The 27866-nt window shown below is 58.1% G+C and overlaps 1 protein-coding gene across 2 annotated transcripts; it reads left to right on the top strand.

Moving 5' to 3' along the window:
* Positions 1–10095: 10095 nt before the first annotated feature.
* BOK (BCL2 family apoptosis regulator BOK) lies at positions 10096–21488 on the top strand. 2 transcript variants are annotated; one of them, XM_040637980.1, is made up of 6 exons: positions 10096–10304; positions 10753–11004; positions 13588–13716; positions 14507–14609; positions 19313–19476; positions 20659–21488. In XM_040637980.1, exons 2-6 carry the CDS (start codon positions 10782–10784, stop codon positions 20925–20927), a joined length of 888 nt encoding a protein of 295 aa, XP_040493914.1. In that variant the 5' UTR covers positions 10096–10304; positions 10753–10781; the 3' UTR covers positions 20928–21488. The 2 variants fall into 2 exon arrangements, with proteins under 2 accessions (XP_040493914.1, XP_040493916.1); XM_040637982.1 differs by lacking the exon at positions 14507–14609 and having other exon boundaries at positions 10103–10304; positions 20659–20909.
* Positions 21489–27866: the final 6378 nt, after the last annotated feature.

Genomic DNA, 27866 nt, shown 5'->3' with positions numbered 1-27866 from the left:
CTGGACAGGGAGAAGGAAGGTCGGAGGCGGGTCGCATAGACCTTGCAGACACAGCTGCCAGCCAGGGGATGACACGAGAGCTGGCAAGCAACACCACGATGAGAGAGGCAGGCACAGACCCTCCCCCAGGGCCGCAGGGAGGCCAGCTCTGCCCACACCTGCAATTTGGGACTTCTGGCCTCCGGAACTATGAAGGTCCTGTGCCACCGGGTTTGCGGTGCTCTGTTGGGAGCCCCAGGAGATTGATAAAGGGACGGAGCAGGGAGGAGGATTACTTCGAGAAAGGAACAAAGAGGGATGGCTCTAGGTGGCAAGACCCGGAGCGTGTCTTCCAGCTCTAGACCGGAGCCGGGCTGCAGGCATCTTCCGCACACGAGGCTCCGGACTTTGCCCCCAGAGGCCGGCTGGGAAGGAAGGAGCAGCCGGCAGGGCCCGACAGACAACGCGGAGCCGCGGATCGCAAGCAGCAGGACTGCGCGGAAGGCGCGGGAGCGTGCCCTGAAGGGACCCGAGCGGGGCGCCCGGGTGGGGGTGGCTCAGTCGGTTGAGCGCCGCCTTCGGCTCAGGTCACAATCTCAGGGGCCTGGGATCGAGTCCCACGTTGGGCTCCCTGCTCAGCGGGGCGTCTGCTCCTCCCTCTCCCCCGCTTCTCCCCACTGCTCCTGTGCTCTGTCTCTCTGTATCTCTCTCCGTATGTCTGTCTCAAATGAATAAATAAAAAATTCTTGAAAAATAAAAAAGAGACATGAGCTGGAAAGCTGGAAACCCACAAGCCCCATTTAAAAGGGCTCCTGGCCATGGCTCCTCCCCACGCCCCTTCTAAAACGACCGGAGGGATTTGTGAAACCCGGGAAAGGGCTCAAAGACAAAGGAAAGTGTGAAGAAGGCAGCAGCAGAGGAGAGAGCAGAGGTCTCCCCGGGGCACTGGAGACAAGCTGGACAGTCGGTGACAGGAAGTGGAGCCGTCAGCCCCGGGGCGGGGGGGGGGCGTGGACCAGGCAGCCTGCAGTCACAGCGGCTCGAGGCAGCCAAAGTGTCCTTCTCGGCAGACACCACGTGCCCCCGCCCAGCTTCTCCCCGCAGCTCGGCCCACACATCCCACATACGGTCCAGTTCCTGCCTCATTCCGGGAGCGGGGGAGGAGCAGCTTCCGCGGACACACCTGTCCCGTGGCCAACGGGAGAGTGAGGAGGCGGAAACACGCTCCGGCTCGTCAAGCTTCTGCTCCATTGTGGCCTCGGTCACCCTACTCACGTGTCCTGGGCCTGGCCAGACCTCAGGGGTCGGGGCGAGGCCCCCCCCCCCACGGGCAGGGACAGTGACAGCGATGGACTCGCCACCAGCTCCGAGGGTGTCTGAGTGTCACAGCCCAGGCCCTGCCAGGGATGAGCAGTAGGGCCGGACCCCACACCCCTTCCCCACGCCCCTTCCCCACCCCCCACAGCCAGGCCAGGCAGCCTTTCCCAAGCCTCCTGCCCCCAGGACAAAACGAGATCAGACCCGTTCTCCAGAGAAACTGGGTCTGAGAGGTTCCAGCTGTGGGAACTGACAATGAGGCCGGGAGAGGGTGTCAAGGAGAGATGGCTCCCAACCTGTGGACGCCGGTCCCCCTTCCTGCACTCTGCTCCAGGATGCTGCCAGACAGACAGGGACCCCCACCCTCACCCCAAGCAAGAGACCTGAGGAACTGTCTCAGGAGAAGTCAGACCACCCAGGAGAAGGACCTCCACTTGGGGTTCCCAAGAAAGAGGTAGGCCAGTCACCAGACCTCATCCAGACGCCCCGTAAGGAGCTGCTGGACTTTCCTGGCCACTTGGAAGGACAGTCAAGGAGCACCTCGCTCCCAGAAGGGAGGGGCCAAGTCAGAAGGAGAGGTGCCCAGGGAGAGGGGGCAAAACTAGAAGCATGGGAATGCCACCCACCCCCAAATCCCTTACAATTATGACCCTCAGGAAGGTAAGATACTGTGTCCATAAACTAGAGAACAGGAAACTTTGCTAAGGCAACAAAGGATGAGAAAGGAGCATCAGGATAGAAAGCCGGGAGGACAAAATTAAGGAACTCTTCCAGAAACCAGAACCAAAGACCCAGAGATGGAGCGGAGACTATGGACGAGAAGGTGGAGCAGCCAGGAAGTAGGTGAGGGGTGGGGTGGGGGGGCTACTTCCTCACCTTCCAAGGTAGCAAACCAGTGGGCGTATGCACAGCAGGAGAAAGCAGAGCTGCTCAGAGCCCTGCGTTGAAAGGAACCGTGGGCTGGAGATGGTGCTTCTGAGAGGGGGCCTGGGCCGGATGCTTTCATCCAAAACCTCATAAAGCTATTAAATTCTTTAAATCATGGATGCGCATAATTTTCATTACAGTACACAATAGATGCAAACAAGGCGTAAAAGTAGACTTCGTTGTGCCAAGTGTCAGTACACGTATGAAGTAGTTACAAGTATGAGCGATTGTTGTTAGTGCAATTGCATCCAACTGTGTTTGATTAATCTTGAATAAATTATTTTCTTAGATTTCATTTATTTATTTGAGAGAAAGTGAGCACGAGTGGGAGGGGGAGCAGCAGAGGGACAAGGAGAAGCAGAGTCCCCACTGAGCAGGGAGCCCAATTTGGGGCTCGATCCCAGGACCCAGAGATCATGACCTGAGCCAAGGGCAGACACTTAACAGACTGAGCCACCCAGGCACCCAGAATAAATTACTTTTATTATGGGAATGTAAGTTGATTTTAACATTGGAAAAGCCAAACATTGTAAGTTATCACACACACAGGGGGAAAGAATTGTTTTCATCTTGGGAGATGGAGAAGTGTTTGCTAATATTCAACACATATCCATGATAAAAATTCAGGATAACTAACACATACACGATAAATATTCTCTCATTCAGACAAAAACATTTCCCATATTTTTAACCAACATCGTACTAATGGACTTATCGAATTGTGTCCCCCGGAGATGAGGAATAAGAAATAATGCCAAAACCTCTACTTCTGTTGAGTGTTACAGTGAGGATTCTAGTCAGTGCAAGAAAGCCGAGGATGAAGAGGAGGGAGCGAATGAACAGAGTATTTGAAAGGGAGAAACAAGATTGCCCTTATGGATAGATGGCATTATATCCACAGAGAAGTCCAACAGAGGGGCGCCGGGGGGGGGGGCTCAGTTGGTGGAGTGTCTGCCTTCGGCTCAGGTCATGATCCCGGGGTCCTGGGATCGAGCCCTGGCATTGGGCTCCCTGCTCAGTGGGGAGCCTGCTTCTCCCTTTCCCACTCCCCCTTCCCTGTTTGTGCTCGCTCTCTGACAAATAAAATCTTTAAAAATAAAAAAAATTGTAGTTAGTTAACACACAGTGTAATATTAGTGTCAGGTGTGCAATGCAGTGATGCGTCACTTCCCTCGTCACCACAGGTGCCCCCCCCTCCCGTCACCCACTCAGCCCCCACCCGCCCACCTCCCCAGGCAGGAGCAATTGAAGTAGGGCTGGCCGGAGGCGGTATAGACTTGGACTCAGGTTCAGCTTTGAGTTTAAAAGTCCTGGAAAAGCACCAGCCTCTTCAGCAGGAAGTGCTGGACAAACTGGCAACCCAGTTTTGAGAAGAAAAAAGAAAATTAACATCTTTCTTACTGACATCCACAAAAATGGATTTTAAACACCCCATCGGAAGGTCAGGAACAAAGCCTGGGCCTCGTGTTTAGGAAGGCAGGATGGGTAGCCCTGCCCAAACAAAGGCCCCAGGGAGGGGTCACGGCCTAGGGGGATCTTTGTGACATTTTTTTCTAAAGATTTTATTTATTTACTTACAGAGAGAGAGAGGGAGCGGGCAGGCAAGGTGGGGGAGGGACAGAGGCAGAGGGACCAGCAGACTCCCCCTGAGTGGGGTGCCTGACGCAGGGCTCCATCCCAGGACCCCGAGACCGCGACCTGAGCCGAAGGCAGAACCTTAGCGCTTAACCGACAGAGCCACCCAGGTGCCCATATGTGCGACATTTTTAACAGACAAAAGATTACCACCCAGAATATATAAAGACTATGCACAAGCCAGTGAGAAAAAATAACTACCCTGGAGGCAATGGGCAAATTCTGCGCCTCGAAAACCTCAAGAGCTCAGATGCCCCACAGCTGAGGGGGAGCTGCCCGGCCCCACTTGGCGAGCAGGGAAGCACAGACACATGGAAACAAGGCCGAGTCGCTGTGCCTGGCACACTGGCCCTATCTTAAACATTCTATAACATACACTACCGAGGGCTGCTGGGGACAATGGTGGCGCCGGCACAGGGGTAACAGAAGCAGCCGGACCGGCTGGTCCCACTGACCCCACGTGAGGCCCCTTCCAGACGTGCAAGCTGGGAGGGGCGGGGCAGGGGGTGTGGGGGAGGCACGTGGACCCCTCCCTGCCCCTGCCCCCTGGCTGTTTATTCAGCACTTATCAGAGTATATACAAAACCCTCTGTCTGGGCTCTGATCCCTGGGAAGAAGCCTGAGCTGCTAGAGAAAAACAGGGAGGGGCCAGCCCAAGGAGCAGTCTGGCCACGGGGTGATGGCCCCCCAGGCCTCAGCCCCAGGAGACTTGGAGGTACGGCCTCTGTCACCCAAGTCCCCTCTGATCACCTCCTATTACTGTGGGATTGCTGTAGCAGAGGGGGGGCAGGGAGTGGACACCAGCCCTGGCAGCCTCTGCCCTACCTGGCTCCCCTGAAGGGGCAGTGAGGGTTACCCGCCCTGCAGTAGCACCTGGGGGACCCCCTCCACACCTGCAACAGTGTGGGAGGTGGGTGCTGCTCTGAGGCTGGGCTCTGCACCGTCCTCGCCCGCTTTGTCCCTGGGATGGGGTGGGGCGCCACAGAAGCACGGAGGGGAGGCTGCCCTGGGAGCCAGCCCACCGTGGACCATGCACATCACCTCCAAGGGCCCCTCCTGGGGCGCTGGATCTCGCAGCAGGGCAATAACCTCCCCCGAGGGCCTGGGCCAAGCCGCAAGGTTTTGCGGATTGCTGTCCACTTGACCATTTTATTAGCTTCTGCTTCTGGGACTCTTTAAATGTCTCCAGGGTTCAAGAATGCTATAAATTTCTGGTCAGGATCCTGTCTCCTTTCCTGCTCTAGTGTCCACCAGCCTCACTTGGTGACGTGGCCCTGTGCTGAACCCCCTGCAGAGATGGTGGGGTCTGGAGGGCTGTTTCCCCTCCTCTGTCTTTTCTGGAGGCTCCTGACCCCCTTCCAGGAGGTTGAGCACACAAATTCCTTTCCTGCCAGAGAAGCTTATGGGGCACCCCATCACCACGGGGAGAACTAATGGTGAGAGGTACACATCCTGGACCTCAAGCAAAAGGGGTGAGAAGGTCTTGGGGTTTAGAGTAAACATGAACCCCTAAAAACAGCTGATCCAGGGAGCCCACTGAAAGGGACAGGGGCCACAGTCACAGCAGCCCCCAGGCCCCTGCTCCTGGGTCCAGGAGGAGCAGCGCCCCTGTGCAACACCTGAGCGGAGTGGGGGGGGAGGGGGAGCCCTGAGGCCCTGGGAAGGAAGGGTGTGCTGTGCCCAGTAGGAACAGACGCAAAGTGATGCTAAGTGAGGGTGCCTACTGTCAACGATGCTTTGGGCTTTCAGGAGGCCAGACCCGGGTATGTGAGTGGCAGGCTGTGGCACAGCTCTTGGGGACTCCGTCTCATGTCCTCCTGGCCCACCTTGTCCTCGGCTACCCCTGTAGTGACCTGCTAGAGTGAAGCCGTCACAGAGGAGCACAGACAGACCCACAGATGAAGGAGAGACTCTTGGATCCAGCCATGCCTGACACTCCCTGGACATTTTTATTTATTTATATTTATTTATTTATGGGGGGGGGCAGAGGGAGAGGAAGAGAGAGAGAATCTCAAGTGGATGCCATGCCCAATGCTGGGCCAGAAGCAGGGGGCTCCATCCACCACCCTGAGATCAAGACCTGAGGCTTAATCAAGAGTCGGACACCCATCCGACTGAGCCACCCAGGCGCCCCACTCTCCCTGGAAATTTTGGTGGGATCAATAAATCTCCATATGCTCAAGCCATTGCAGAAGGGATGCACCAGCCAGGGACCAAGTTCCACACTAGGTCAACACCAGGGCAGACGGAGGGGTCGGCTGCAAGAGGAGAGTGCAGAGCAAGAGCTCTGCAGAGGCAGAAAATCAGGACCAAGGGGCACTGGAGGAGTGTCTAAGCAGTCTTGGGGAACTGGGGGCCGGGGCTGGGTGGATTGGGCTGGCTTCCTCCAGGCCTCAAGGGACAAGAAGATCTCAACAAAGTCCCGCATGACCCAGCCTTTTTAAGGTCTGGGTAAGGGTTTGTGCTGGAGCTACTCAGGATTGGTTTAACTTCCTCTCTTAATAAATACTTGGGTCATTTCCAGTTCCTCAGTGCTATCAGTATTCTGTTGTGAACATTCTGAGACATGGCTTTGATCTGATCTAAAATGTCCCAGGAGAAGTCCACTGGTCTCAGGCATGGCTGGATCCAAGCCTGGCATCTCCTGGACCGAACGGACTGTGCTAAACATAGGCATCTATCAGTTATGTCCAGTCATCTGTCACTCCCTGGTGAGAGTCCACGAAGTCTTTCTGCACCCATCTGCCTCCCCAGGAGACAGGAAGCAGTGAATGGAATCTCATCTTGTATAGGAGGCTGTGAGCGGGGCAGGAAGTTGCCTGAGGCCACATGGTGGGAAGGTAGCGGGAGGGAGCACCCCTGTCTCCTGTCTGCAGACACAGGTTTTTCCCTGGCCAGAGGTACATTCCCCAGACCCCAGGGTCAGACTCCAAAGTTCACAATCTGATTAAACCCAGTTCTGCAGTGAGGCCTTGAGCAAGTCCCTTTCCATTCTGAGCATCCATATTCCCATCTATAAAATACAGGGAGTCCCTGCCTAAGTGCTCTGAAGAAATGCCAGAGACAGAGGTGCCTGGCTGGCTCAGTCCATTAAGCATCTGACTCTTGATTTCGGCTCAGGTCATGATCTCAGGGTTGTGGGATCAAGCCCTGCAGATGAGCCCATGGCAGGGTCAGCGCAGAGTCTGCTTGTCCCTCTCCCTATGCTCCTCCACCCACTCACGCTCTCGTTCTAAAAGAACAAATAAACAAAATCTTAAAAAAAATAATAAAAGAGGGAGATGCCAGGGGCAGACTCTGACCTGGTGCTTCGGCTCCTGCACTGAAACGCACACTCACATTTCAGAACTCTATAGGTTTTCTGCAAAAACGACTAACAGTTACCAAGCACTTCCTATGAAACAAGCAAGTTTTAACATGGGTTCGCTAATGCAGTCCTCTCAACAACCCGAAAAGGTAGGTATTGCTATTCTCTGTATTCTATGGATGGAGAAGCCAGGGCAGACAGAGGCTTCGTAGCTTTCCTAGATTCTAGTCATGTTCTTGCTGGGTTTGGCCATCAATGCTTTGCTGGCTTCACAAAATGAAGTGGTAAATATATGTTTGCTTTTTAGTCTCCGGACAGGTTTGTGTAAGGTTGGTGATATTTCTTTAACTGTTTAGTAGAATTCCCCAATGAAACCATCTGAATTAATCAACTAATTATTATTATTATTATTATTACTATCATTTTTAACTAGGCTTCGTGCCCACAATGGGGCTTGAACTCACAACCCTCAGATTGAGGTTTGCTAAGCTAACCAGGTGCCCCTGAAACCATCTGAATTTAGAATAGTCTTTGTGGGAAATTTTTAAATTATGGATTAATTTTATTTAATTGGTGTAGGACTACCCAGATTTTCTACTTCGTCTAATGTCAGTTTTGGTAAATTGCGTTTCATTTAAATTTCAAATTTATTGTCATAGAGTTGTTCATACTATCCTCTTATTATTCTCTTTAAAAATTTAATTAATTAATTAATTTATTTATTTATTTTTAAGTAGCCTCCACACCCAGCATGGAGCCCAATGCAGAGCTTGATCTCGCAACTCTGAGATCAAGACCTGAGCTGAAATCAAGAGTCAGAGGCTTAACTGACTGAGCCACCCAGGCGCCCCTTTAAATTTTATTTTTAAGTAATCGCTACACCCAATGTGGGGCTCAAACCCCAAGATCAAAAGTCTCATGCTGTACCAACTGAGCCAGCCAGGTGCCCGTTATTATCCTTTTAATGTTTATAGTATCTCTTGGTGTTCTCTTTTTCATTCCTGATATTGGAATTTGTGTTTTCTTTTTCTTACTCTACATTTCCAGGTGTTTATGAATTCTATTAATCTCTTCAAAGAACAACTTTTGGCTTTGTTGATTTTCTCTAATATTTGCTGTGTTTCATTAATTTTTGTTCTTGTTTTTGTTATTTCCTTTCACCTTTGGGTTTAATTTGTTCTTTTTCTAGTTCTTGAGTTGGAACTTAGAGCATTAATTATCAACCTTTCTTCTAAAGCTATACATTTTCCTCTAAGCACAGCTTTACCTGCATCCCACCACATTTGATATGTCATATTTTCACTATTGCTCATTTCAAAATATTTTACAATTTCCATTGTGATTTACTATTAGACCCTTAATTATTTAGAAGTGTGATGTTTAAATTCCAAGCACTTGGAGGCTTTCTAATAGTTTCCTTGACATTGAGTTTTAATTTAATTCAGAGAGGACAAACTTGTATGATTTAAGTCCTTTGAAATTTGTTGAGATTTTAAGGCCCAGGATATGATCTATTTTGAATAACATTTTTTTTAAAGATTTTATTTTTAAGTTAAAAAAAAAAAAAAGCCCCAACATGCGGCTCAAACTCTCAACCCTGAGATCAAGGGTCAAACACTCCATCGGTGGAGCCAGCTATGTGCCCCTATTTTTTTTTAAGATTATCTATTTATTTATTTAAGAGAGATAGCGAGAGCATACAAGCAGGGTGGAGGAACAGAGGGAGAGGGAGAAGCAGACTCCCCACTGAGCAGTGAGCCCAATGCAGGGACTTGATTCCAGGACTTTGGAATTATGACCTGAGCAGAAGGCAGGTGCTTAACTGACTGAGTCACCCTGGTGTCCTCAGGTGCCCCTATTTTTTTTTTTAAGATTTTATTTATTTAATTTACAGTGAGAGTGTGTGAGAGAGAGCACAAGCAGGGGGAGCCGCAGAGGGAGAGGGAGAAGCAAGCTTCCCACTGAGCAGGGAGCTGAATGTGGGCTTCGATCCCAGGACCCTGAGATCATGACCTGAGCCAAACCCTTAACTGACTGAGCCACCCAAGTGCCTCCACAGGTGCCCCTATTTTGATTAAGATTCTATGTGCCCATGGGAAGAACCCATATTCTACAGCTATTGGGGGAAATGCTGTATGTATGTGAATTAGAGCAGGTTGGTTGATCTTGGTGTTTGAACCGTGTCCACGTTCAAGGATAGAGGAATTGACCAGGGGGATGAAAGAGAGTCCAGCACAGGTCCTCACATACACAGTCACTTCATTTATGATGAAGGCTCTTTTCCAATTCAAGGGGAAAATGATGGTCTTTTCAATAAATGATGCTGGGTCAACTGGATAGTCATATTTAAAAAAAAAAAAAGCGCTCTGGCCTCTAGGACACTATTCATTAGAACAGTGACCCATCATAGATGGTAAAACATTTAAGCTTCTAAAAGAAAACATAGAATATCCTAATGAAACAGCACTAATCCTAAGAGAAACGACGAATAAATCGGACTTCACTGAGAATCACTCCCGTTCATCACAAGCAACAGCGCACCACGAGTGGCAGAAGACTTTTGCAGTGTCTTCAGTACGGTACAGGTTCGAGTACCCATCAACGATACAGAACCATGTGCCAGACCAGGGGCGCATACCCAGAATATGTAAAGAACCTCTACGAAACAGCAAGAACACGGAGCCGGTGTAAACCCAGGCGGCCGGTGCCGGAGCTAGGCTCCCATCACAGGGCCTTGCAGGGGCCGCTCCTGCCCGGTGGCCCTCTCCGAGCCTTACCGGGAACTCGCTCGGTCCTCCTTAAGCGGGGAGGCGGCGGGGAAGCTCTGGGCCGCGGCTCCGCCCCGGGGGCTGCCTTTTCCTTAGAAGGCGAAGCCCCAAGCCTTGCCTCTCGCCGGCAGAGTGCCGCGCTGTGCGCCCCGCGCGCCCCTCGCCGCGACGCCGCCGCCGCACCCCCCAGGAGCGCGGAGGCCCGCGCACTCGCGCGCCAGCCGGGCCCAGGCGGGAACGAGCTGGCGAGGGGCGGGCACGCGCCCTCGCCGCTTTGGATGGAAGGATCGAGGTCGGCGGAGACGGCGGCCAGTAGATCCTGAGGCTAGAGCCCCTCCCCGGCCCCGCGCGCGCGACATGCCGCGGGAGAGGTGAGCAGGGCGACCTCGCCGTGGGAACGGCGACGCCCGGGACAAACACCGAGGACGGCGAGGCGCGGGGGCGGGTGTTCTCGGAGCGCGCGGCCGGGCCGGGTCCTGGCCGTCGCCTGTCACCCGCCCGCGCCTCCGCCGCCCGCGCACTCGTCTTCGAGCGCGGGCACGGCGGCCCCAAAGCATATCGCCATCCCCCCGCGGTCCTTCCTATCCCGGGCGCCGTGGGGGATCTTTGTGATTTAACTTGTAATTCAAAAGAATGTGACACCATGTTTTTAAAGATTGGGGGCCCCCAAACGAGCGGTCCCTCGCAGTCGGCCGCAGCCCTTCCGTCCCGCGCGCCCCTTCCCCGCGCTCCGCGGCGCCCTCCCCGCGGGGCGACCTCCTCCCGGGGCTGGCTCCCCGCCGCCAGCCAGGCCGGGGCGCTGAGCTTGTCTCCCCGCAGGTGCCGCGCCCCTGGCCCGCGTCCCCGCCATGGAGGTGCTGCGGCGCTCCTCGGTCTTCGCCGCGGAGATCATGGACGCCTTTGACCGCTCGCCCACCGACAAGGAGCTGGTGGCCCAGGCCAAGGCGCTCGGCCGGGAGTTCGTGCACGCGCGGCTGCTGCGCGCCGGCCTCGCCTGGAGCGCGCCCGAGCGCGCCGCGCCTGCCCCCGGAGGCCGCCTGGCCGAGGTGTGCGCCGTGCTGCTGCGCCTGGGTGAGTGCGGGCCTGGCTGGCGGGCCCCTCGGAGGCGCCCTCCGCTGCGGGGCCTCAGTTTCCTTTGCGGGCAGAGAGGGGGCTGGCGGGGGTGTTGGGGATAGCCTCGCGCAAGGTAGACGTACCCACACTCCCTTCCTTACCCCTCAGGCTCGCCTGCCCACCCGCACAGAGCTTCCCAATATGCCTGCTCAGCCTAGATTTCAGACATTCTGGCCGTAAAGACTGGAAAGCTCCGGGAAGAGTACTGTCTTGGTCGCTAAACTTCCAGAGTGACCCTTGTACTGAGCTGGGCAAAGAAATCCTTTGTGGGACCACGTGTCCCGATGTTTGTTTTGGAAAGTAGGTCTTTGCGGCTCCTGCCTGAAATCCCACTGCTCTTTCCTCTTGATGGGGAGGCCTGGTAGAGTTCTCTCTGGAAATTTGGTGCCCCAGGAGGGGCAAAGCCACATGGGTGTGGGCAGCCCAAATCCCACCTGGCCAGCTGGTCATGCTCAGACACCTGGGGGTACTTGGTTGGAGTGTGGTCCCCAGAAAGCACAATAGCTGTTTCCATCTTCTTCGGGGTCTAGACCTCAGAGCGGGTGGGGCCAGCCTGGCGAGCAAGGATGGAGCCCAGATGGGGTGGCTCTCCGCACAGAGTGTGGGGACAGGCTGGCCCAGGATCCAGGGTTGGAGGGGGTGCTCTGTGAAAGGGGACCCCCTGCCTCTTCTCAGGCCGACACCAGTTTCTGCGGTCCCTTTTTTTGTGTGGACCCTGATAGCAGGGCTGTGCAGACCCAGCTGCCCAGGAGTGGGGCCGGGGGTGGGCAGGCACACAGATTCCATGAGGGTAGAAGATTGCCAGGGGGCATGGTAGCCCACGTGGGCCTCAAGGGAGGGGAGAGGTTTCTCGGTGTGGAGAGCCAGTGGGCTTTGGGGAATCAGGCAGGGGTCCAGAGGACTTGGACTCCCATGAGGTCAGCCGCTGATGGCTGTTTCTTCAGCTGGGCTGTGGGGATGGCACCGGGGGGACATTCTAGAGGGCCCTGGAGAACACGGTTCTTTGGTCTCCCAAGAACCCCCCCCCCGACCCTTGGGGTAGGTAGAAGGAGGTCTTGCTCTGTCCTGGCTTGCTCTGCGACTCTGCCCCCAGCCTCCCAGTCTGTTTCCTTGTCTGTGAGCAGGAGCTGGGGGCTGCCTCTGCCCTGGGCCCAGAGCCCCTATTGTTTAAACTTCTCTGAAAAGCCTTGCCTCAGGCTGTGCATTCTGACCAGCCTGGTTTCTGTGCCCTCAGTCCCCTGTGTCCCACCCTGAGAGCCCCAATGCTTCAGGCCTGGTCTTGGGGAGCAGGGACTGGCCAGGTGATCAGCACTGGCCTTCTCAGGAGCAGGGCCTTCGAGGTCCTTCCCCAGCGTCAGGCTCAGTCTAGTCCCTGGGACTCAGCCCTGGCAGATGGCTAAGGAGGGGGCTGACTTGGACCCCCAGAATGCTCTCGTTTATGCCTTTTTGCTGCATTCTGCTCTTGGAGCTGCTCTGCTTGAGCCTCTTCATGGCGGGCACTGTCTCCCGGCCCCCCCAGCAGAGACACCTAGCTCCTGGTGCAGCAGCACACAGGAAGAGGCCTGGGTCGCGTCCCCAGGGTCAGTGTCTTGGGCCCAGTCCCCAGCAGCCCCGAGGTCTGCGTGTGGGAAGGGCCAGGCCTGCCCTGGGAATTTCCATGCCATCTGCCCCCGGCCCCCCACCGCCCTCCAGCCTCTGCATCCCGATCTCAGTTAATTGGATGGAGTGCAGCTGGCCCCAGGGGTGACGCGGAGGCCCTTATCGGCCCGGGCTGTCCTGTCCACAGCATTTCCCTGTTTGCTTTGGCTGCGTAAGTGACTGGGCCGGGGGACACCCAGTCCGAGGGCTGTGTGGAATTCCCAGCACATCACTGCCAGGGGCGCTGCAGCTAGCGCGGGCAGCGGGCGGGCCGGCGAGAGGGCATTTCCTCTCCTGAGTGTGGCCGCCCATCCAGACACACCCACTTGGCACCAGGAACCCAGGTTTGAGCCTGGGTGGTGCTGGTGGCCCCGGGCGATGGCTTAGCTGCTTGGTTCACAGAGCCGTGCGGGGACCTGAGGGAGGACGCCCCTCTGAGGCAGCAGCGGGGGCCCCACCTGTGTGGGGTCGCTGGCATCGCCTCTGCCCGTGCGGGGCTCTGGCTGCCTGCCCGGTCTGCCTGCCGCCCGGGCAGCTCACCGTGGGCCGTGAGTCACCCATCAGGCACGGCCCTTGTTCCTCCTTGGGATTCCCGCCCCACTGGCCCAGCCAGCTTGGCCCTGGGTGGGGGTGGGGGGTGACTAGCTTGTCAGAAGGGGTGGGCCGCAGAGGCAGGTCTGGGGGTGCCCACAGCACCTCCTTGGTCTTCTTGTCCCCAGGGGCCATGCTGGGGTCAAGTGAGGGTGGGAATTTGACAGGCTGAGTGGGGGTCAGCCGTCAGGCCTGTGCAGTGCCAGTTGTGGCCATGAGCCATGAGCAGTGGGCTGGTCCCAGGCCTGCGTGACAGTGGGGCTGGGTACAGGCAGGCACGGCCACCTCTGACCCCACTGTGTGACCGCCTAGGGGACGAGCTGGAGCTGATCCGGCCCAGCGTCTACCGCAACGTCGCTCGCCAGCTGAACATCTCCCTGCAGTCTGAGACCGTGGTGACCGACGCCTTCCTGGCTGTGGCGTCTCAGATCTTCTCTGGAGGTAGGCCTGGGCACCCACCCCGGGGCGCCCACAGTGCTGGTGTGGACTGGGGTCTGTGGGCCAGAGCAGGGCCTTTGGCACTGGGAGCTTGCAGGACGTAGGTCCCGGACCCACCTTCCTGCTGCTCAGACCAGCCCAGAAGCTTGACTCAAACAGTGATGTGCGGTGCCTCCCCGGGTTCTGAGGACAGTGGGTCGGGTGGGCACTTGGCCCCAGGCCTCTCGCATAGTTCTGACTGGCATTAGCTGGGGTGCAGTGGACTGCACGTTCTGGGTTGCCCGTTGGTGCTGGCTGTTGGCTGGAGGGTGGCCAGGCTGTCCCCAGCGTGTCCTGCACGTGGCCCGGGGCCTGAGGAATGCGCCTCTCACGGTGCGGCACCAGGTCCCAAAGGGAGGGTCACAAACAGCCTGGGTGGGCATTGCCAGGCTCTTGTGATGTAACCTCGGAAGTTACAGTGTCGCCCTGCCGAATTCTGTTGGTCAAAGGCACGTCGTGGGGGGAGGGGGAGCCCACATCAAGGGGAGGATCCATGAGGGCATGAGCCCGGGTGCAGTGGCTTGCTGGGGAGTCTCCGGGGCACTGCAACACACCTGTCTCACCTGGCTGGCCCACACTCACCTGGGAACCTCCTGGTACCCATCCGTGTCCTAGCAGCAGGTGACATGTGTCCTGCCGCGTTCTCTCTGTGCCCACACCCCCAGGTCCAGCTCCTGTGCTTCCTGTCTGGACGCCCACCTCCAGGCTCACAGGAGGCTACAGGACTCCCCCCTAAACCTTCTTCTGTCCCCAGGGCCCCTCCTTGGAACCCTGCTGGGCTCTCTGTTGTCCGTAGACCTCCATAGACCTCATCTCCCCACCTGTGACCTCATGTCGCGTCCTCGTACCTGCGCTCTGTGAGTCTGTCCCTGTGTTCCGCCGTCTAAACCACCAGAGCCCCACTCAGCACCTCCTCCATCAGCAAACCCCGCTGTTCCCCAGCACCTCGAGGTGCTGATTGGGACAGCCAGTCCCAGCCCTCAGGGAGGGAAAGCTTGGGGCCGCAGAGCCGGGCAGTCCCAGATGCTGCACCCCAGCTGGAGAGGGAGTGAGTGGTTATGAGCCAAGTGGGGAGGGCCACCCTCCCTCTGGTGCTTTCTGGAAGGGCCCCAGGCAGCAGGGAGGCCTCACACCCCCTCCTCTGGGAGGCGGTTCTGGGTCTGTTGCTGACCAGCTGAGTGACCTTGGCCTTGGTTTCCTTGTCCGTAGGATGACTGGGACAGCAGCAGAGTTAGGGTGGGGGGCACCAGGGGGAGTCACAGTGCCCAGCCCCTGCAAATGTAGCCCACACTCTGCAGGGGAACACCTGCCCCCATTGTAGGGGAAAGGAGATGGAGTAGAGGGGCTGCCTCACCCCATCAGAGGTGGACCCCCAGCCCAGCTCATGTCCAGCCGCATTGACCGCACCCTTCTGGGGTGACTACATGTCGACCTCTAGTGTCCCTTCCCAAGGAGGCCCCACCGACTCCTGGTGGGTACAGTGGGGACATGGGACGGCCCTCTGTAGAAGCCGGCCTTCTCTAGGGCTGCCACCAGTCAGCACTGACCTCCCCCAGGCAGAGGTCAGCAAGGCTAGGACATCGTGACGGGGGTGCCTGGGTGGGCTGGTGGGAGGGCCAGCTTCCTTCAGAGCGCTCTAACAGTCCTGACCCGGGTCCTCGGGGGAACCGTGAGGGTGACCTGGGAAGGTGCCTTGTGGAGGCAGCAGGCGGGGCCAAGGAAGGCTGTGGGGTGCAGCGTCCTTGGAGGCTGGTGACCACCTTCAGCCCTGCTCGGGCTCCTGTGTCTGGGGCTGTGCGTGGGTGGCCGCCCTGTGTCTGTCTCGGGACTGTCGGGAGGCTGGTTTACGAGCCGAGCCGAGGTCTGGCTTTAAAAGGAAGGCTTATCTCTGAGAATGCAGCTCTGGCCTGCTGGTGGTTGGGACTGAGCCGGGAGGCCCCGCTAGGTCCCCGGGTGGTGGCTGGTATGTGGGCAGGAGACAGAGGACCGGGGGCCCAACACAGAGGACCCATTCCACCTGCCTGGCCTTGCTCAGTGCGGTACAGGCCCAGGAGGTTCAGAAAGGCTCTGGGAGGACGAGGGAAGGCCTTGGGACGGGGGAGGGATGGGAATGATGGACACAGGCCACCAGCAGCTCGATCCACTTGCGGAGTTCAGTTAAAGTCTCGTGATTTTCATTTGAGACAGGGCAGAATATATCCCTTCACTTTCAAGTGCCCTTAGCCACTCAGCGCCCGCAGGGCCGGCTCCCACCCCTTTCTTCTGGCAGCCTTCACAGCTGTGCCCACCCCTGTGGGGCTCTGGGGCAGCTGCTCCCTCATTGGCTGTGTGACCTGCAACTGGTTTCTTAACATCTCTGAACCTAGAGCCACCTGAAAAGGGAGCAGAAGTGGGGCTCCGTGGAGCGTGGGGTTGCAGACCCACCCGCTCTGCTGCGACCTGGCTCTCGTGCCCCTTGCCAGCTGTGGCTGCCGCGCCCACCCTCCCGCTTGCTGCCGGGCCTCCCCTTTGCTCCTCGTCCACCCCCCTTTCTCCACAGGGTCAGCCCCAGCCGTAAGGCGCTCGCCAGCCTTGGTCCTGGTCTTCCCGCGGCCCCTCCCAGGTGGCCTGACCTGGCACACACTGACTGTCACGCGGCACCTTGCATGCCCTCTTCCTCCTGGCAGCCCCCCCTGGGGTGCGGGCAGTGCGGGCAGTGCCTGAGTCAGGGCTCTGGCTGGCGACAGGGGCGGCTTGAGGACCACAGGGCAGGGATCTGTGGAGGCGTCTCAGAGCGGCGGGGCTCCCGTAGGAGGCAGCAGCCACCAGCACTGCTCCTGGCAGCATTGGCCCTTTGGCTGCTCAGCTCCCTTCAGAGGAAACACTGATTTTTCCCTCCCTGATTAAAAGTTGGCAGGAGTTTTGTTTTTTTCTTCTTATTACAAGAGCAAAATATTTTATCACAGAAAGATCAGAAAATGCAAAAGATAAACAACTCTTAGAAACCAATACTAAAAATGAGCAAAGGATCGGAATAGACGTTTCTCCAAGGAAGATATGCAGCTGGCCAGTAGCCCACGAGGGTGACACACAGGAGAACCACCGTGAGGCCCCACCGTGGACCCCCCAGCGTGGCGGGAATCAGCCAGATGAGCACGAGCACGGGCGAGGACGTGTACGTCCGACCCGGTGTGGCGCGGCTGCCGGCAACGCGGCTGGGTTCGGATGGAGCTCCCCCCCGCCGGACTCTGCCGTGAGGAGTGAGCACTCGGGGCGTGCAGACTGCTACGCCGATGTTCAGAGCGCGTTCCTCAGAACAGCCGCGACGTGCAGACAACCCAGGCGTCCGTCACCCGATGTCACCCGATGAACGGAGGAGCAAGATGCGGTGTCTTCACACGGCGGACCCTCCCGCCGCCGTAGGAGAACGGAAATGCTGACACCCGCGACCACACGGCTGGACCTTGCGGACACTGTGCCCCGTGCAAGGAGCCAGACCCAACACCTAGAATAGGGACGTGCGCGGTTGCCGGGCTAGCGGTGGGGGCTGAGCCAGAGCTGGGGAACACATGAAATGCCACTGTAATTTATAGTAATTTATTACCAATTTATGGTAGCGAGAGAATATCTCTGTGAGAAATAAAACACCCAGACCCCAAGACCCCGTCCCCTGGAAAGCACGCGTGCCGGCGCCTTCCAGACCTTCGCGTGCTGCTGCCCTCTCCCGTGGCCGTGCGGCCTCCCTCCGGCGGCACAGGACGGGGTGCTCACCTTGAGGAGACCACCGTCACCATGACCTGGGGCCCTGATGGCCCGGCCCGTGGCCGTGGGGATAGCGAGTGCAGGACCTGGGTGGCGGGTCTGGGGCCTCGGGGGGCCAGGGGCTCCGGTGAGATTTCAGACTTGGATTTTTTTCTTAAGTGAGCTCTAACCCAACGTGGGGCTCGAACTCACACTCCCGAGGTCAGCGGTCACAGCTCCACCGACAGCCAGCCGGGCGGGGCTCTGCAACTTGGATTTATTTTGAAAGAGATGGAAAGGAACAGTAACGGGAGGGTTTTAGGCAGGAGCGTGATGGGGCCCAATTTATGGGCTTTAAAATTTTTCTGTTTATGGAGATGAAGCTTACGTAACAATTAGCTGTCATAAAGTGGGCTGTCGGTGGCCTTCGGTGCACTGACGGAGCTGGGATCCGCACCCCCCCGCCCCGTTTCTCATCGCCACGCAGGGACACCCGGAGCCCACTCGGCCCTCACTCTGCACCCCTCCCCCGGCGCCCGGCAACCCCTGCCCCCTGTCTCCCTGGATTTAACCGTCTGGACGGTTCATGTAAATGGACCCACACAGCATATGTGGCCTTTCGGGTCTGCTGCTTCCACTGAGCATCGTGTTTCCAAGCCCCCCCCGCCGCGGTGGCAGGTGTCAGGGCTCCAGCCCTTTCCATGGCCAAGTCCTATCCCCTGGTAGGGATGGACGGCCCTTTGCTTTGCCGTCCTCCATTGATGGGTGTTTGGTCGCTTCCACCTTTTGGCGACGGTGAGCGGGGCGCCGTGAACATTCGAGAGCCAGGGTGTATGGTGCTGATGGAGGCTTCTGGAACAGCTGCCCTGGCCGCTGCACACAGGTGTGCCATCTGCCGCCGCCTCCGCGGGCTCCCGTCCTGCCAGGACCGAGGCGGCGCGTGCGGGGCGTGCATGGCGTGGCCTTGCCCAGAGCCTGCAGGCGCCCTCCGGCTGTTTGTCCCCGCGGCCCCCGAGGAGCAGCCCACACTGACACGTGCAGCTCTGATCTGACAGATTGCAATCTCTGTCCTGGTTTCTCTGGTTATTCGTGGGGCAGACATTTTACATTTTTCAGATGTTTGATGCATTTGTAGTTGCTCTTCTGTGAAGCACCCGTTTCATCTGGTTTCTCTTTGTTCTCGCTGACTTGTGAACTCCTTATACGCGAAGGAAGCCCACGCCCTGGCTTTGGTGGGCATGCTTCCCCGCGCTGTCCTTCGGGGCCTCTTCCCACCAGCGGGCTGCGTCACGGTTCTGCTCCCCAGCAGCTCCGTGGTCTGGGGACGGTCATGCCGCTCACGGGCCTCAGCTTCTTCACGTAGACAGCGTCCTGGTGGCCTCGCACGGCCGTTCAGAACAGACAGGCCAGGGGCAGGCGCGCCTTGAAGCCGCTCCCTGGACAGTATGTGGCTCCAGGTCAGTTAGTCACCTCACCCCTGGCCTCAGTTTCCTCCCTCCTGAACGGCCTTGCTGTCCTCACCTCCGGGGGATGGCGGGCTGGGCGAGGTTGGCCTGGGCTCTGGCACAGGTGAGCAGGTGTACGATGGAGGCTTGGGAAATCTCCGCCGAAGAGCTACCCGTGAGGGCGGCAGGACTGCCCGCAGTGGGAGGCGGGGGCTTGCGCCCCGCAGTCAGCTGGCGCCTGTGCAGGTGGGGAGGGGCGGGGAGGGGCGGTTGTCAGCGGAATGGTGGGGGAGGTGGCTCCGAGTGTCAGCCTTCATGTGACCTGAGGGCTGGACTGGAGCCAGGGCTGTGGTGGCCTTCTTTCTGCTGACCGGCATCTGTCTCTCTTCCTGCAGGCATCACATGGGGCAAGGTGGTGTCCCTGTACTTGGTGGCCGCGGGGCTGGCCGTAGACTGTGTGCGGCAGGCCCAGCCCGCCATGGTCCACGCTCTCGTCGACTGCCTTGGGGAGTTTGTGCGCAAGACCCTGGCACCCTGGCTGCGAAGGCGCGGTGGATGGGTGAGGGGGAGCCCGAGGTGCCGGGAGGGGGTGGAGTTGGTGGAAAGCCTGAGCGCCTGCACTGGGGGGCTGCTAGGGGTTGGAGGAGGGGTGAGGGCTGGGCTGCCAGGCCTAGGGCTGCTCTTGCTGCCCCACTCCGGTGCTGACCTGTCCTCTGCTCCCTCCTCGCCCAGAGCCTCCCCCGCCCCCAACTCCAGGGCTAAAGGCCTGTGGCCCCAGAGCCCCTGCGTGGCAGAAGTTGGCCTGCAGATGTGGGCCCCCAGGCCCATGAGAGGGAAAATCCTGTCCCTGCCCAGAGCACCCTCCCCCTACCCCCATCCAACCACGTGCCGATGCCAGGATGGGTCAGCCCGCAGGGGTTGGTGCGTGAGTCCTACCACCACAGTCTCTGTGCCCCAACTGTCCACCCAGCCCCGGCCAGGCCTTGGGGGCTGCTGGGCACTGGGTGTGGGGGGCCAGCCCCCCTACAGGAGGTCTCTGTTTTCTCCTCTATCGTGGGTGGTGGGCAAGGGCGTGTGATGCTCACTGGCTGGGACGACAGAGCTTGGCTCTCTGCTGAGGTTGGGGCCGAAGGCTGAGGTCAGGCAGTGGCTGGGGCTGTGGTCTCATCTGAAGTTGGCATTGGCGGGAGGGGATTGCTTCCAGGATGACTCGCGGCTGTGGCCATTCCTTAGCAGAGACACCCGAGGCTCTGTTCCTCCTGCTGTCCTCTCCGTGGAGCCAGCAAGGACTCTGGTTGACACCATGGTCAAAGTCCAGACTGTAGAGAAAATAGTTTGTTTCTTAGCAGGAATAGAAAGAAATAAGGAACGTCCATTCATTCAGCTTCTGGAAAGCTCAGTTCCCATCCTGTCTGAGGGAGAGTGCAGCTGGACTGGTGGCCTCCTGGTACCCCAGGCTCCATCGTGCCAAGGCAGAAGGACGCGGGGATGTTTGTGGCCCTGTGGGCCGTAGGCAGGTGGCCGCGTGGGGAGCTGGCACCTGGCCTGGGGATGGTGGTGCAGTCCCCTGCTGGGCAGTGTCCCGTCTGCTGGCCTCTGCCCACCTCGAGCTCCTCCCTTCCTTCCCATGGTCCAGAGCAGACCACAGACCTTCCCTGACGGCCTCAGGCACCCCTCATGAGAGTTGGCTGATGTCCCGTGCAAGGTGCTCTGTTCTCTAACTGTGCCCTCTTGCCTCCAGACCGACGTCCTCAAGTGTGTGGTCAGCACGGAGCCCGGCTTCCGCTCCCACTGGCTCGTGGCCGCACTCTGCAACTTCGGCCGCTTCCTGAAGGCTGCTTTCTTCGTGCTGTTGCCGGAGAGATGAGCTGTGGGCTCCGGCGCAGGCTGAAGCCCGGTGCTCCGACCCAGAAGGCCCTGAGCCCCCAAGAGCATCCATGTCCTCCTCGACCAGGCTGGGAAGGCTCTGACACTCAGAGCCCCGCTTCTGTGCTGGAGGCCCTGCCCTGAGCCCCTCGCCCACAGACCCACACCCTCTGGAAGGGGCAGCAGAGGGGGCCTCCCTGGTCTGGAGCTGGGCTTCAGTGCCTTCCCTGCTGCTCCCCTTCCCCTGGAGACTCTGCTCGTCCTCTTTCTGGAGCCAGGAAGTCAGGGTCACCTCCCGGTCCAAAAGGAAGGGAGCTGGGAACACCAGGCTCTCACTTGATGCCCGGGTCCCCTCCGTGAAGGGGAACCATGCCAGGACATGAGCTGGCCTCGGTCCTTGTGGACAGTGGGCCCTACTCATGGAGTCAGAAGGTGACACTGGCCTGGCCAAGGCTGCAGGAGCCACGGGGTGTCACTAACCTTGCAAAGAGGGCATAAAGCTTATGTGCTGTTCGTTCAATCCATTTCTCGATGGAGGAGTGTGTCCCCCTCCCATGGCAGGGTCCTTGTGTGGCAGGGACCAGGGGCGCGGGGCTCCAGGCCGGCACACTGACCTAAGAGTGCACGAGCCCACGAACAGGAAGGTTGGTGTGTGTGTGTTCAATTCCAATAAAGTGTCACGGCCACGGAGGATGGCCCATCTGCTTTCTTTGTGCCTGTCCCATGCCAGTGCCCAGGGGCCGCACAGAGGCGGTGAGCCTAGTGTGATAAACGTGAAGCCCAGGAGCGTCCCAGCGTCCTCCCTGGTGAGGGGTCTGCTGCCATGTGCCATGATGGGGCGCGCACGCACACGCACGCACACGTACACACACACACACGCACAGGGTCACAGGCACGCGCTCACAGTCACACTTGCGCACATGCATCGGTAACGAGTGGCGGGTTCCTCAGCCGTCCTGCCCGGCGCGGCCCACAGTGCAGCTGGGCCATTCGATGCCTTCTCTTGGCCAACAACAGCCTCCACCCCGTCCCTGGCTCCACCGTGGCCACCTCGGGGCCAGCTCCGGGCAGTCCTCACTCCCTGCTTTCTGATGCAAGGACGTTCTCCCCAGGCGGGCCTGACTCCTGCTCGGCCGCAGGAACACGATGCCAGAGGGGCTGCGATGTGGCCTCTCAGTCCCGTTCTGTACGACGTGTGGCTGAGGACCACTGAGGTCAGCTGGCCCTGCCCTCCCATCCTGCCTCCCAGTGAAGCAGGAATCCCCACGGACGAGGCTGTTGTGCACGCGCCTTGCTGGGAGTCGGCTGCGCAGGAAGGCCTGCTGCTTCCTCCAAGCCCTGCCCGGCCCCCTCGCGCCCTCCCCCGGGCCGGTGCCCAAGATGGGAGAGGCGGTGCTGGTTGGGTGGGTCTGCTGCACCTGCCCCGCGGCCTCCCTCACCCCCTGACCCCCTCCTGAGGCAGGCTGGCCGCACAGGGGCTGCTCGGGACAGCAGTCAGGTCTGAGGCTGCTCGGACAGCGGACGGGGTCGCTTTGCATGCAGGGTTAGAAGACGCAGCGGAAGAGATGCCCCGCTTCCAACAGCAACACAAAGATCAGATTCCTGCGTGTCAGCCGCACAAGAGGTATGACAGCCGGTGTGAGGAAACCTGCGACGTACCTTCAAGACCCCAGGTGGACTCCAGCAGCAGAACGCGGTGTTTCACGAGTCCGTTTATACATTTCATGCCATCCTTGCCCTATCAGAATGGTTTTTTTCCTAGATTTAAACAAATTAATTATAAAGTTCACATGGGAGGAAATTTTTTTTAAAAAAGCAAAAATAGCCAGGAAGAACCTTAAAAAGGAGAGAGGTGAGGGAGCAGCCTGCCTGCGGCTGAGCCCCGCGCGGCGTCTGGCGCGGAACCCGGGCGGGGGGGCCACATGCAGGTGGTGGCCCGGGGGACCTGGGACGGCCACAGCCGGACCCCGGCGCCCACGACACGGAGTCAGCGAGGAAGGTGCAGAAAGGATGGCTTTGCTGACAAGTGCGGACACAGCCCAGGTGGGACCCGTAGGTCACACTGTACACAGACACGAGTTCCACATGGATCACATGGCTAAGTGTAAACACGAAGTAAGTACTAGAAGAAATGGGTGATTTTTCTCTGTAACTGGGGAATAGACAAAACCTTTCTGAATATGACTCAAAATTCAGGAACAATAAAAAACAAAATACATACTGGGTAAAAATGCTTATAACATTTAACACTTGCAAAAATATTTTACCTTGAGACAGAAAGCGGGAATGGTCGCCAGGGCTGGGGCTGGGGGATGGCCGTGACCGTCACGTGGTTACGGGGCTCCTTCTGGGGCGACAGAAACATCCTGGGAGCGGGCAGGGGCTTGACGGCACAGCCCTGTGAATATACTAAATGCCACTGAACCGCACACTCTGGTTTCTACACCCTTCGAAACGGTTAAAATGGTGAACTTAACGTCGTAACAGTCCATTTTACTTCAATAAAAAAGGTGTGACTGAACATTAAGAGTATCAGGATTAAAATTCCTAATTGGAAAGAACTCATCAGCTACAGAAATCCAGAAGAAAAAGAAAAAAAAAAGCAAACCCAAATGACCCCAGCTCCCTCTCCCCACCCGGCAGGCTGGCCCATCCCAGCCCTGACCGCGGCCGGTCAGGGGGCCGGCTGCAGCCCCTGCGGGGACGAGTCCCGCGTGCCGTTCCCCTGGCGCCGGCAGCCTCACTCCTCGACATCTATCCCACACACGCCGCGGAAACCCCGAGCGACAGGTTGTTCCTTGTGATGTCACCTCTCAGCCGTAGCCCCGAAGCAGCGTGGGCGTCCAGCACGAGGGGACCTGCCTGGGGAGCCACGGGTTGGCCGCCGTGCCGGCCCTGCAGCTGTGCTCCTCACGCCAAACCGTGCCTTATTTTACGGTTTTGACAATGAAGTCATGTAAGAGGTTTCACATAAGCAAAGCCACCTTGCAACCGTCCATCTGTGGAAATTAAAGTAAATAAAGGAGTTTGTACGTCGGGTCGGTGAGCTAAGCACCCAGGAAAACCAATTGTCCCAGTTATACTAGATTTTGACTTTATCTCTTTGCTGGGAAAGGTGCAAAAACAAGAGGGAAACCGGCAAGCTTCAGGCATGGTCCTGATGCTAATGACAGTACTATCACCCTGAAAACATTGCAGTGTCTGTAGCATAAACAAATAATATTAATATTGCAAAGAACCAAGATTTTTCACCTTAGAAGAGGTAAAAATCAAAGCATTTAAGTAAAACATCTCGTAATCCTAAAACGTGCATTGGAAATGATACAGATGCATAATTTTTGGTCTTTAAACGTGGAAGTGTGTGTCCCATGCTGAGCAGTGAGATGGAAGGGCCACGACCCTGTGGCCGTGTAACTGCCCACGCAAGGACGGGAGGGAACAAAGTATGAAGGCATTTCTGGGCGGAGGCAGAGCAGGGCCCCTGCGGCCTCAGAGCCACCCCCACCCAACAGGGCCCGAGGCCGTGGGGCCCACCATGGCGCCCGCTGCCACGGGACTCGCGTTGCACCCCTGCGCCCCCGCCTCTGCCTGGGGCTCCTGGGCTTTCTGAAGCGAACAGCGGACAATGGAGGGAAAGAATCCCTCTTTCAGGCTGCCCTTCGGGTGGGGAGTTACTTCAGGGCAACCGAGCTTGGCCTGATGCACGTGGATGCACACGTGACCACAGCTGGGGGTGCGGCTGGCTCAGCAGGTGGCGCCTGTGACTCTTGGTCTCGGGGTCCAGAGTCTGAGACCCATGCCCGCCACAGAGATTACCAAAAAACATGTCGTGAGTGGGAGGCCTGTCCCTTCCGTCCTTTGGGTCTCCGTGGGGGTTTCCTTCCTTGCTGCCTGTCTCTGAGTGTCCCTCTCCGTGTCTCTGACAAGCTCTTTCTACCCCTCGCTCCCCACACTGCCTCTCACACCACGGCTACAGGGCGAGAACATCGTGAGGTCCGTGCAGCTCTTTGACGGTGTCCTCCAGCTCCCCGGGAGAGGGGATCCGTTGTCCTGGGGGGGGGCATGCTCTAGCCCCAGTCCTGGTGGAACTCCTCCTTCTCCTCCCGGGTCTGTCCTCATCCTAGCCCTGCCCGGGGGGTTGTAGGGGATCGGTGATCCAGATTGCTGGGGCCAAAGGGGCCAGGGCACGGACAGAGCGTATCTGTGGGGCGTTGCCCACTCCCAACGGCTCCCATCCCCTTCCTGCCTGACCCTCTGTGCCGAGGGTGCCCCTCCTAGAGGAAATAAGTGGTTCTCCACCACCCGTCCCCCTCTAGAGACTACAACACTAGACAGAATGCCTCCCGCTATGGCGCTTCCCCCATCCCTGATCTCACGCATTTCCGCTAAGATTCCCTTCTCAGACAGGCTCCTCTGCCCATGGCACTGCTTGGCCCTTCAGACCAGGGCCTCTGAGAGCCTTGTAGGGGCGGGACAAGAATGTGGAGGGAGCCAGCGGTGAGGTCAGAGGGGGCCGGGGTAGAGTGCAGAGAGGTCTGCAGACTGTCAGGGACAGTGCACGTGGGCCAGACCCTAGCTCTGAGCGCCACAGGTCTGCCACCCCAAGCTCTTCAGGAGACGCTGTCTCCTTGGACATGCCCCAGAGGTTTCCATACTCTCCTCAGTATCCCGGGAGGGCCTGGCTCATGCCTGGAATTCCTCCCTCTCCTTCCTTCCTGTCTGTATGGGTGGTGGCCGGGGCAGGGGAGTGTGGGTGAGAGACGTCCCAGGCGATACCCTCCCTGGCGGCTACAACCTGAGTCTTCATTTGCCATCTCCTCCAGACCTGGAGGCACGGAGTGAGTCAGGGGCCATCCAGTGGCTGCTGCAGAAGAAAGGGGAAGGGGGAGGCAGGCACGGCATCTGGGCCCAGGACCCACAGCCTCTTGCTTTCCTCAGTCCACCCAGAGATGCCCGAGCACACCCAGAGCGCAGGGACCACAGGACCCGCCCCGCCTGTGATCACTCCTGCCCCGAGGCCACCTGCTCGCTCCTTGCTCATCGGAGCTCAGCCTCCCCATGCATCAGGACCTGAGGGGACCGGCCCAAGGGAGCCCCCTTGCTCATCACAACGCTGCTGACTGCTTTGCATTTTTGGCTCCTCTGTATATTTTGTAAAGTAAAAAATACACCAGATCCAATAACGTACAATGGCTATGTGCAAAAAAAGGAAAAAAAAAAAGGGCCTGGCTATCTCAGAAGAGCACTTGACTCTCGATCCGGGGGTCGTGAGTTCAAGCCCCACATTGGGCATAGAGATTATTTAGATGCATAAACAAACTTAAAACAAAAAGGAAATGACCGTAGTAGGAAGGCGGCCAGTCTGTGACACTGACCGAGGGGCTGGTTCAGGAGGAGGTCCCCCATGGTGGTGGACTCCCCAGTGACTGAGGACAGGAAAGCCAGAATGAAGGGGTCATGTTGCCGCCATGGGGGCCTCTTAATCTTAGCATCAGCAAACGGCAGCAGGCGGACAGGTGAGGCTCCCGGTGCCAGGACAGAAGCGCTGGGCATGCCTTGGGAACAGGCATCCAAAGAGAATTTCCCACCTGCGGGGACGCAGGGGACAGACTGACCAGACAGACACACCCAGAATCCATCCCGGGAACACCTTCTGGGATTCGGGACCCTTCCCAATGAGTCAACGGCACGGGGGGAGGAGACCTGACGACGGTGCAGGGTGTTTGCTTCTGGTCCTGGGCTCTGAGCCCACCTTGCATGCAGGTCTGGGCGCTGCCCTCCCAGACCCCCTGGGGCTGCGAGCACCCAGGCCTGTGACTCAAGAGGGGGGAGGGGGACTTCCCGCGGTTCTGAGCTTCCCAGTTCCCTCGATGTTCAGGTCTGAATGCTCGTTTTCCCCCAAAGCCGTATGTTGAAATCCTAAGCACAGGGGCTTTGCTATCTCCCGTAGATTTTGGAGGGTAAGTGGCCAGGAGTCTCGGCCTCGACCCAGACAGAGACCCGCACCCCACGTGGGTGGAGCCACTGCCGTGATTCCAGCCGCACCTATTCCAGAGAAGGCATCTAAGCCACGCGGTATAATCCCGCAGGAGGGCATCCAAGAGACGGCAGCGTGGGCCACGCCCAGTGAAGCTGTGGAGGCAGGACCTCCGTCCCACGGGCCTGGAGGGCAGACAGGGAGCCAAGAGCAGGACTCTGCCGCCTTCGGCTTCTGGACGTGCCCAGGAATGTTCACCCCATCGCCGCCCTGCCATGGTGCTTTGGAAGCACACTGTCTGGTTTCACAGGTTCCCGGCTAGAGGGGACTCTGCGTCAGGGTGAATCTGTACCTCGAGTCAGCCACACGGGATTTACTCGGCATGCCAGCACCAACCTCCCCTGCCCCTTGGCACTGGGCATACCAGCCCTGGTCCCCCCTCTCAGCTCCTAGGTACTGGCGACCCCAGCCGGTAAGGTCTTTGGCCCCCAAGCCCCAGGGGGCGGGGTGAGGGTGGCCTCAGCTGTTCCTGTGGGTCCTAATGTCCCCGGGCCAGAGCACCACCTTCCTTCACAAGCCTCTCCGTATTCCTGGCATGGCTTTGGATATGGTGGTGTGTGAGGAAGAAGAAAACGGCTTTGTTTTTACACGCATACTGAAGCAGTTAGGGGTAAATGCCTGGAATTTGTTTAAAAATACGCCAGCCAAAAGAAGGGAGGACAGAGGAAGCCGTTGGTGGGAGGTAGCGGGGTGACGGTACGAGGGCTTTGAGCGCGTTGGGGAGACGTCACAGTAAACACACACAGGAGAGCAGCACTGTGCTACCGCGTGACGTGCACGTGAGTACGCAGATCCACGGCCGTCCTCTGGCCGTGGGGACGCCCTTCCTCTGTGTGGACGTGCAGCCTGGGCCTCTGCTAGCTTCCAAAACAGGAGAGTAACTGCAGCCCTTTCTGTCCCACGTTTGCTGTCGGCTTATTACTGGCTCCTCCAGGAAGAGTTATTAAATATTTTAGGTCTCACCAAAACTGCCAACAGATAAAGAAAGGGAAAAAGAGTCACTCCTTAATTTTGGGGGGAAAAGACTGGAAAATGAGTCAAGTACT

This window comes from Ursus maritimus, unplaced genomic scaffold (assembly GCF_017311325.1).
Source record: "Ursus maritimus isolate PB19 unplaced genomic scaffold, ASM1731132v1 scaffold_1, whole genome shotgun sequence".
NCBI lineage: Eukaryota > Metazoa > Chordata > Mammalia > Carnivora > Ursidae > Ursus > Ursus maritimus.
Note: the sequence above shows the minus strand (reverse complement) of the source record. Positions and strands in the feature narration are given on the sequence as shown.

Bases quoted from the DNA above. Each gene is read 5' to 3' on its own strand.
- BOK (XM_040637980.1), top strand. From the start codon at position 10,782: ATGGAGGTGCTGCGGCGCTCCTCGGTCTTCGCCGCGGAGATCATGGAC. The intron at 11,005-13,587 runs GTGAGTGCGGGC...GTGACCGCCTAG, and splicing joins CGCCGTGCTGCTGCGCCTGG to GGGACGAGCTGGAGCTGATC. The intron at 14,610-19,312 runs GTGAGTCTGTCC...CTCTTCCTGCAG, and splicing joins CGTCCTCGTACCTGCGCTCT to GCATCACATGGGGCAAGGTG.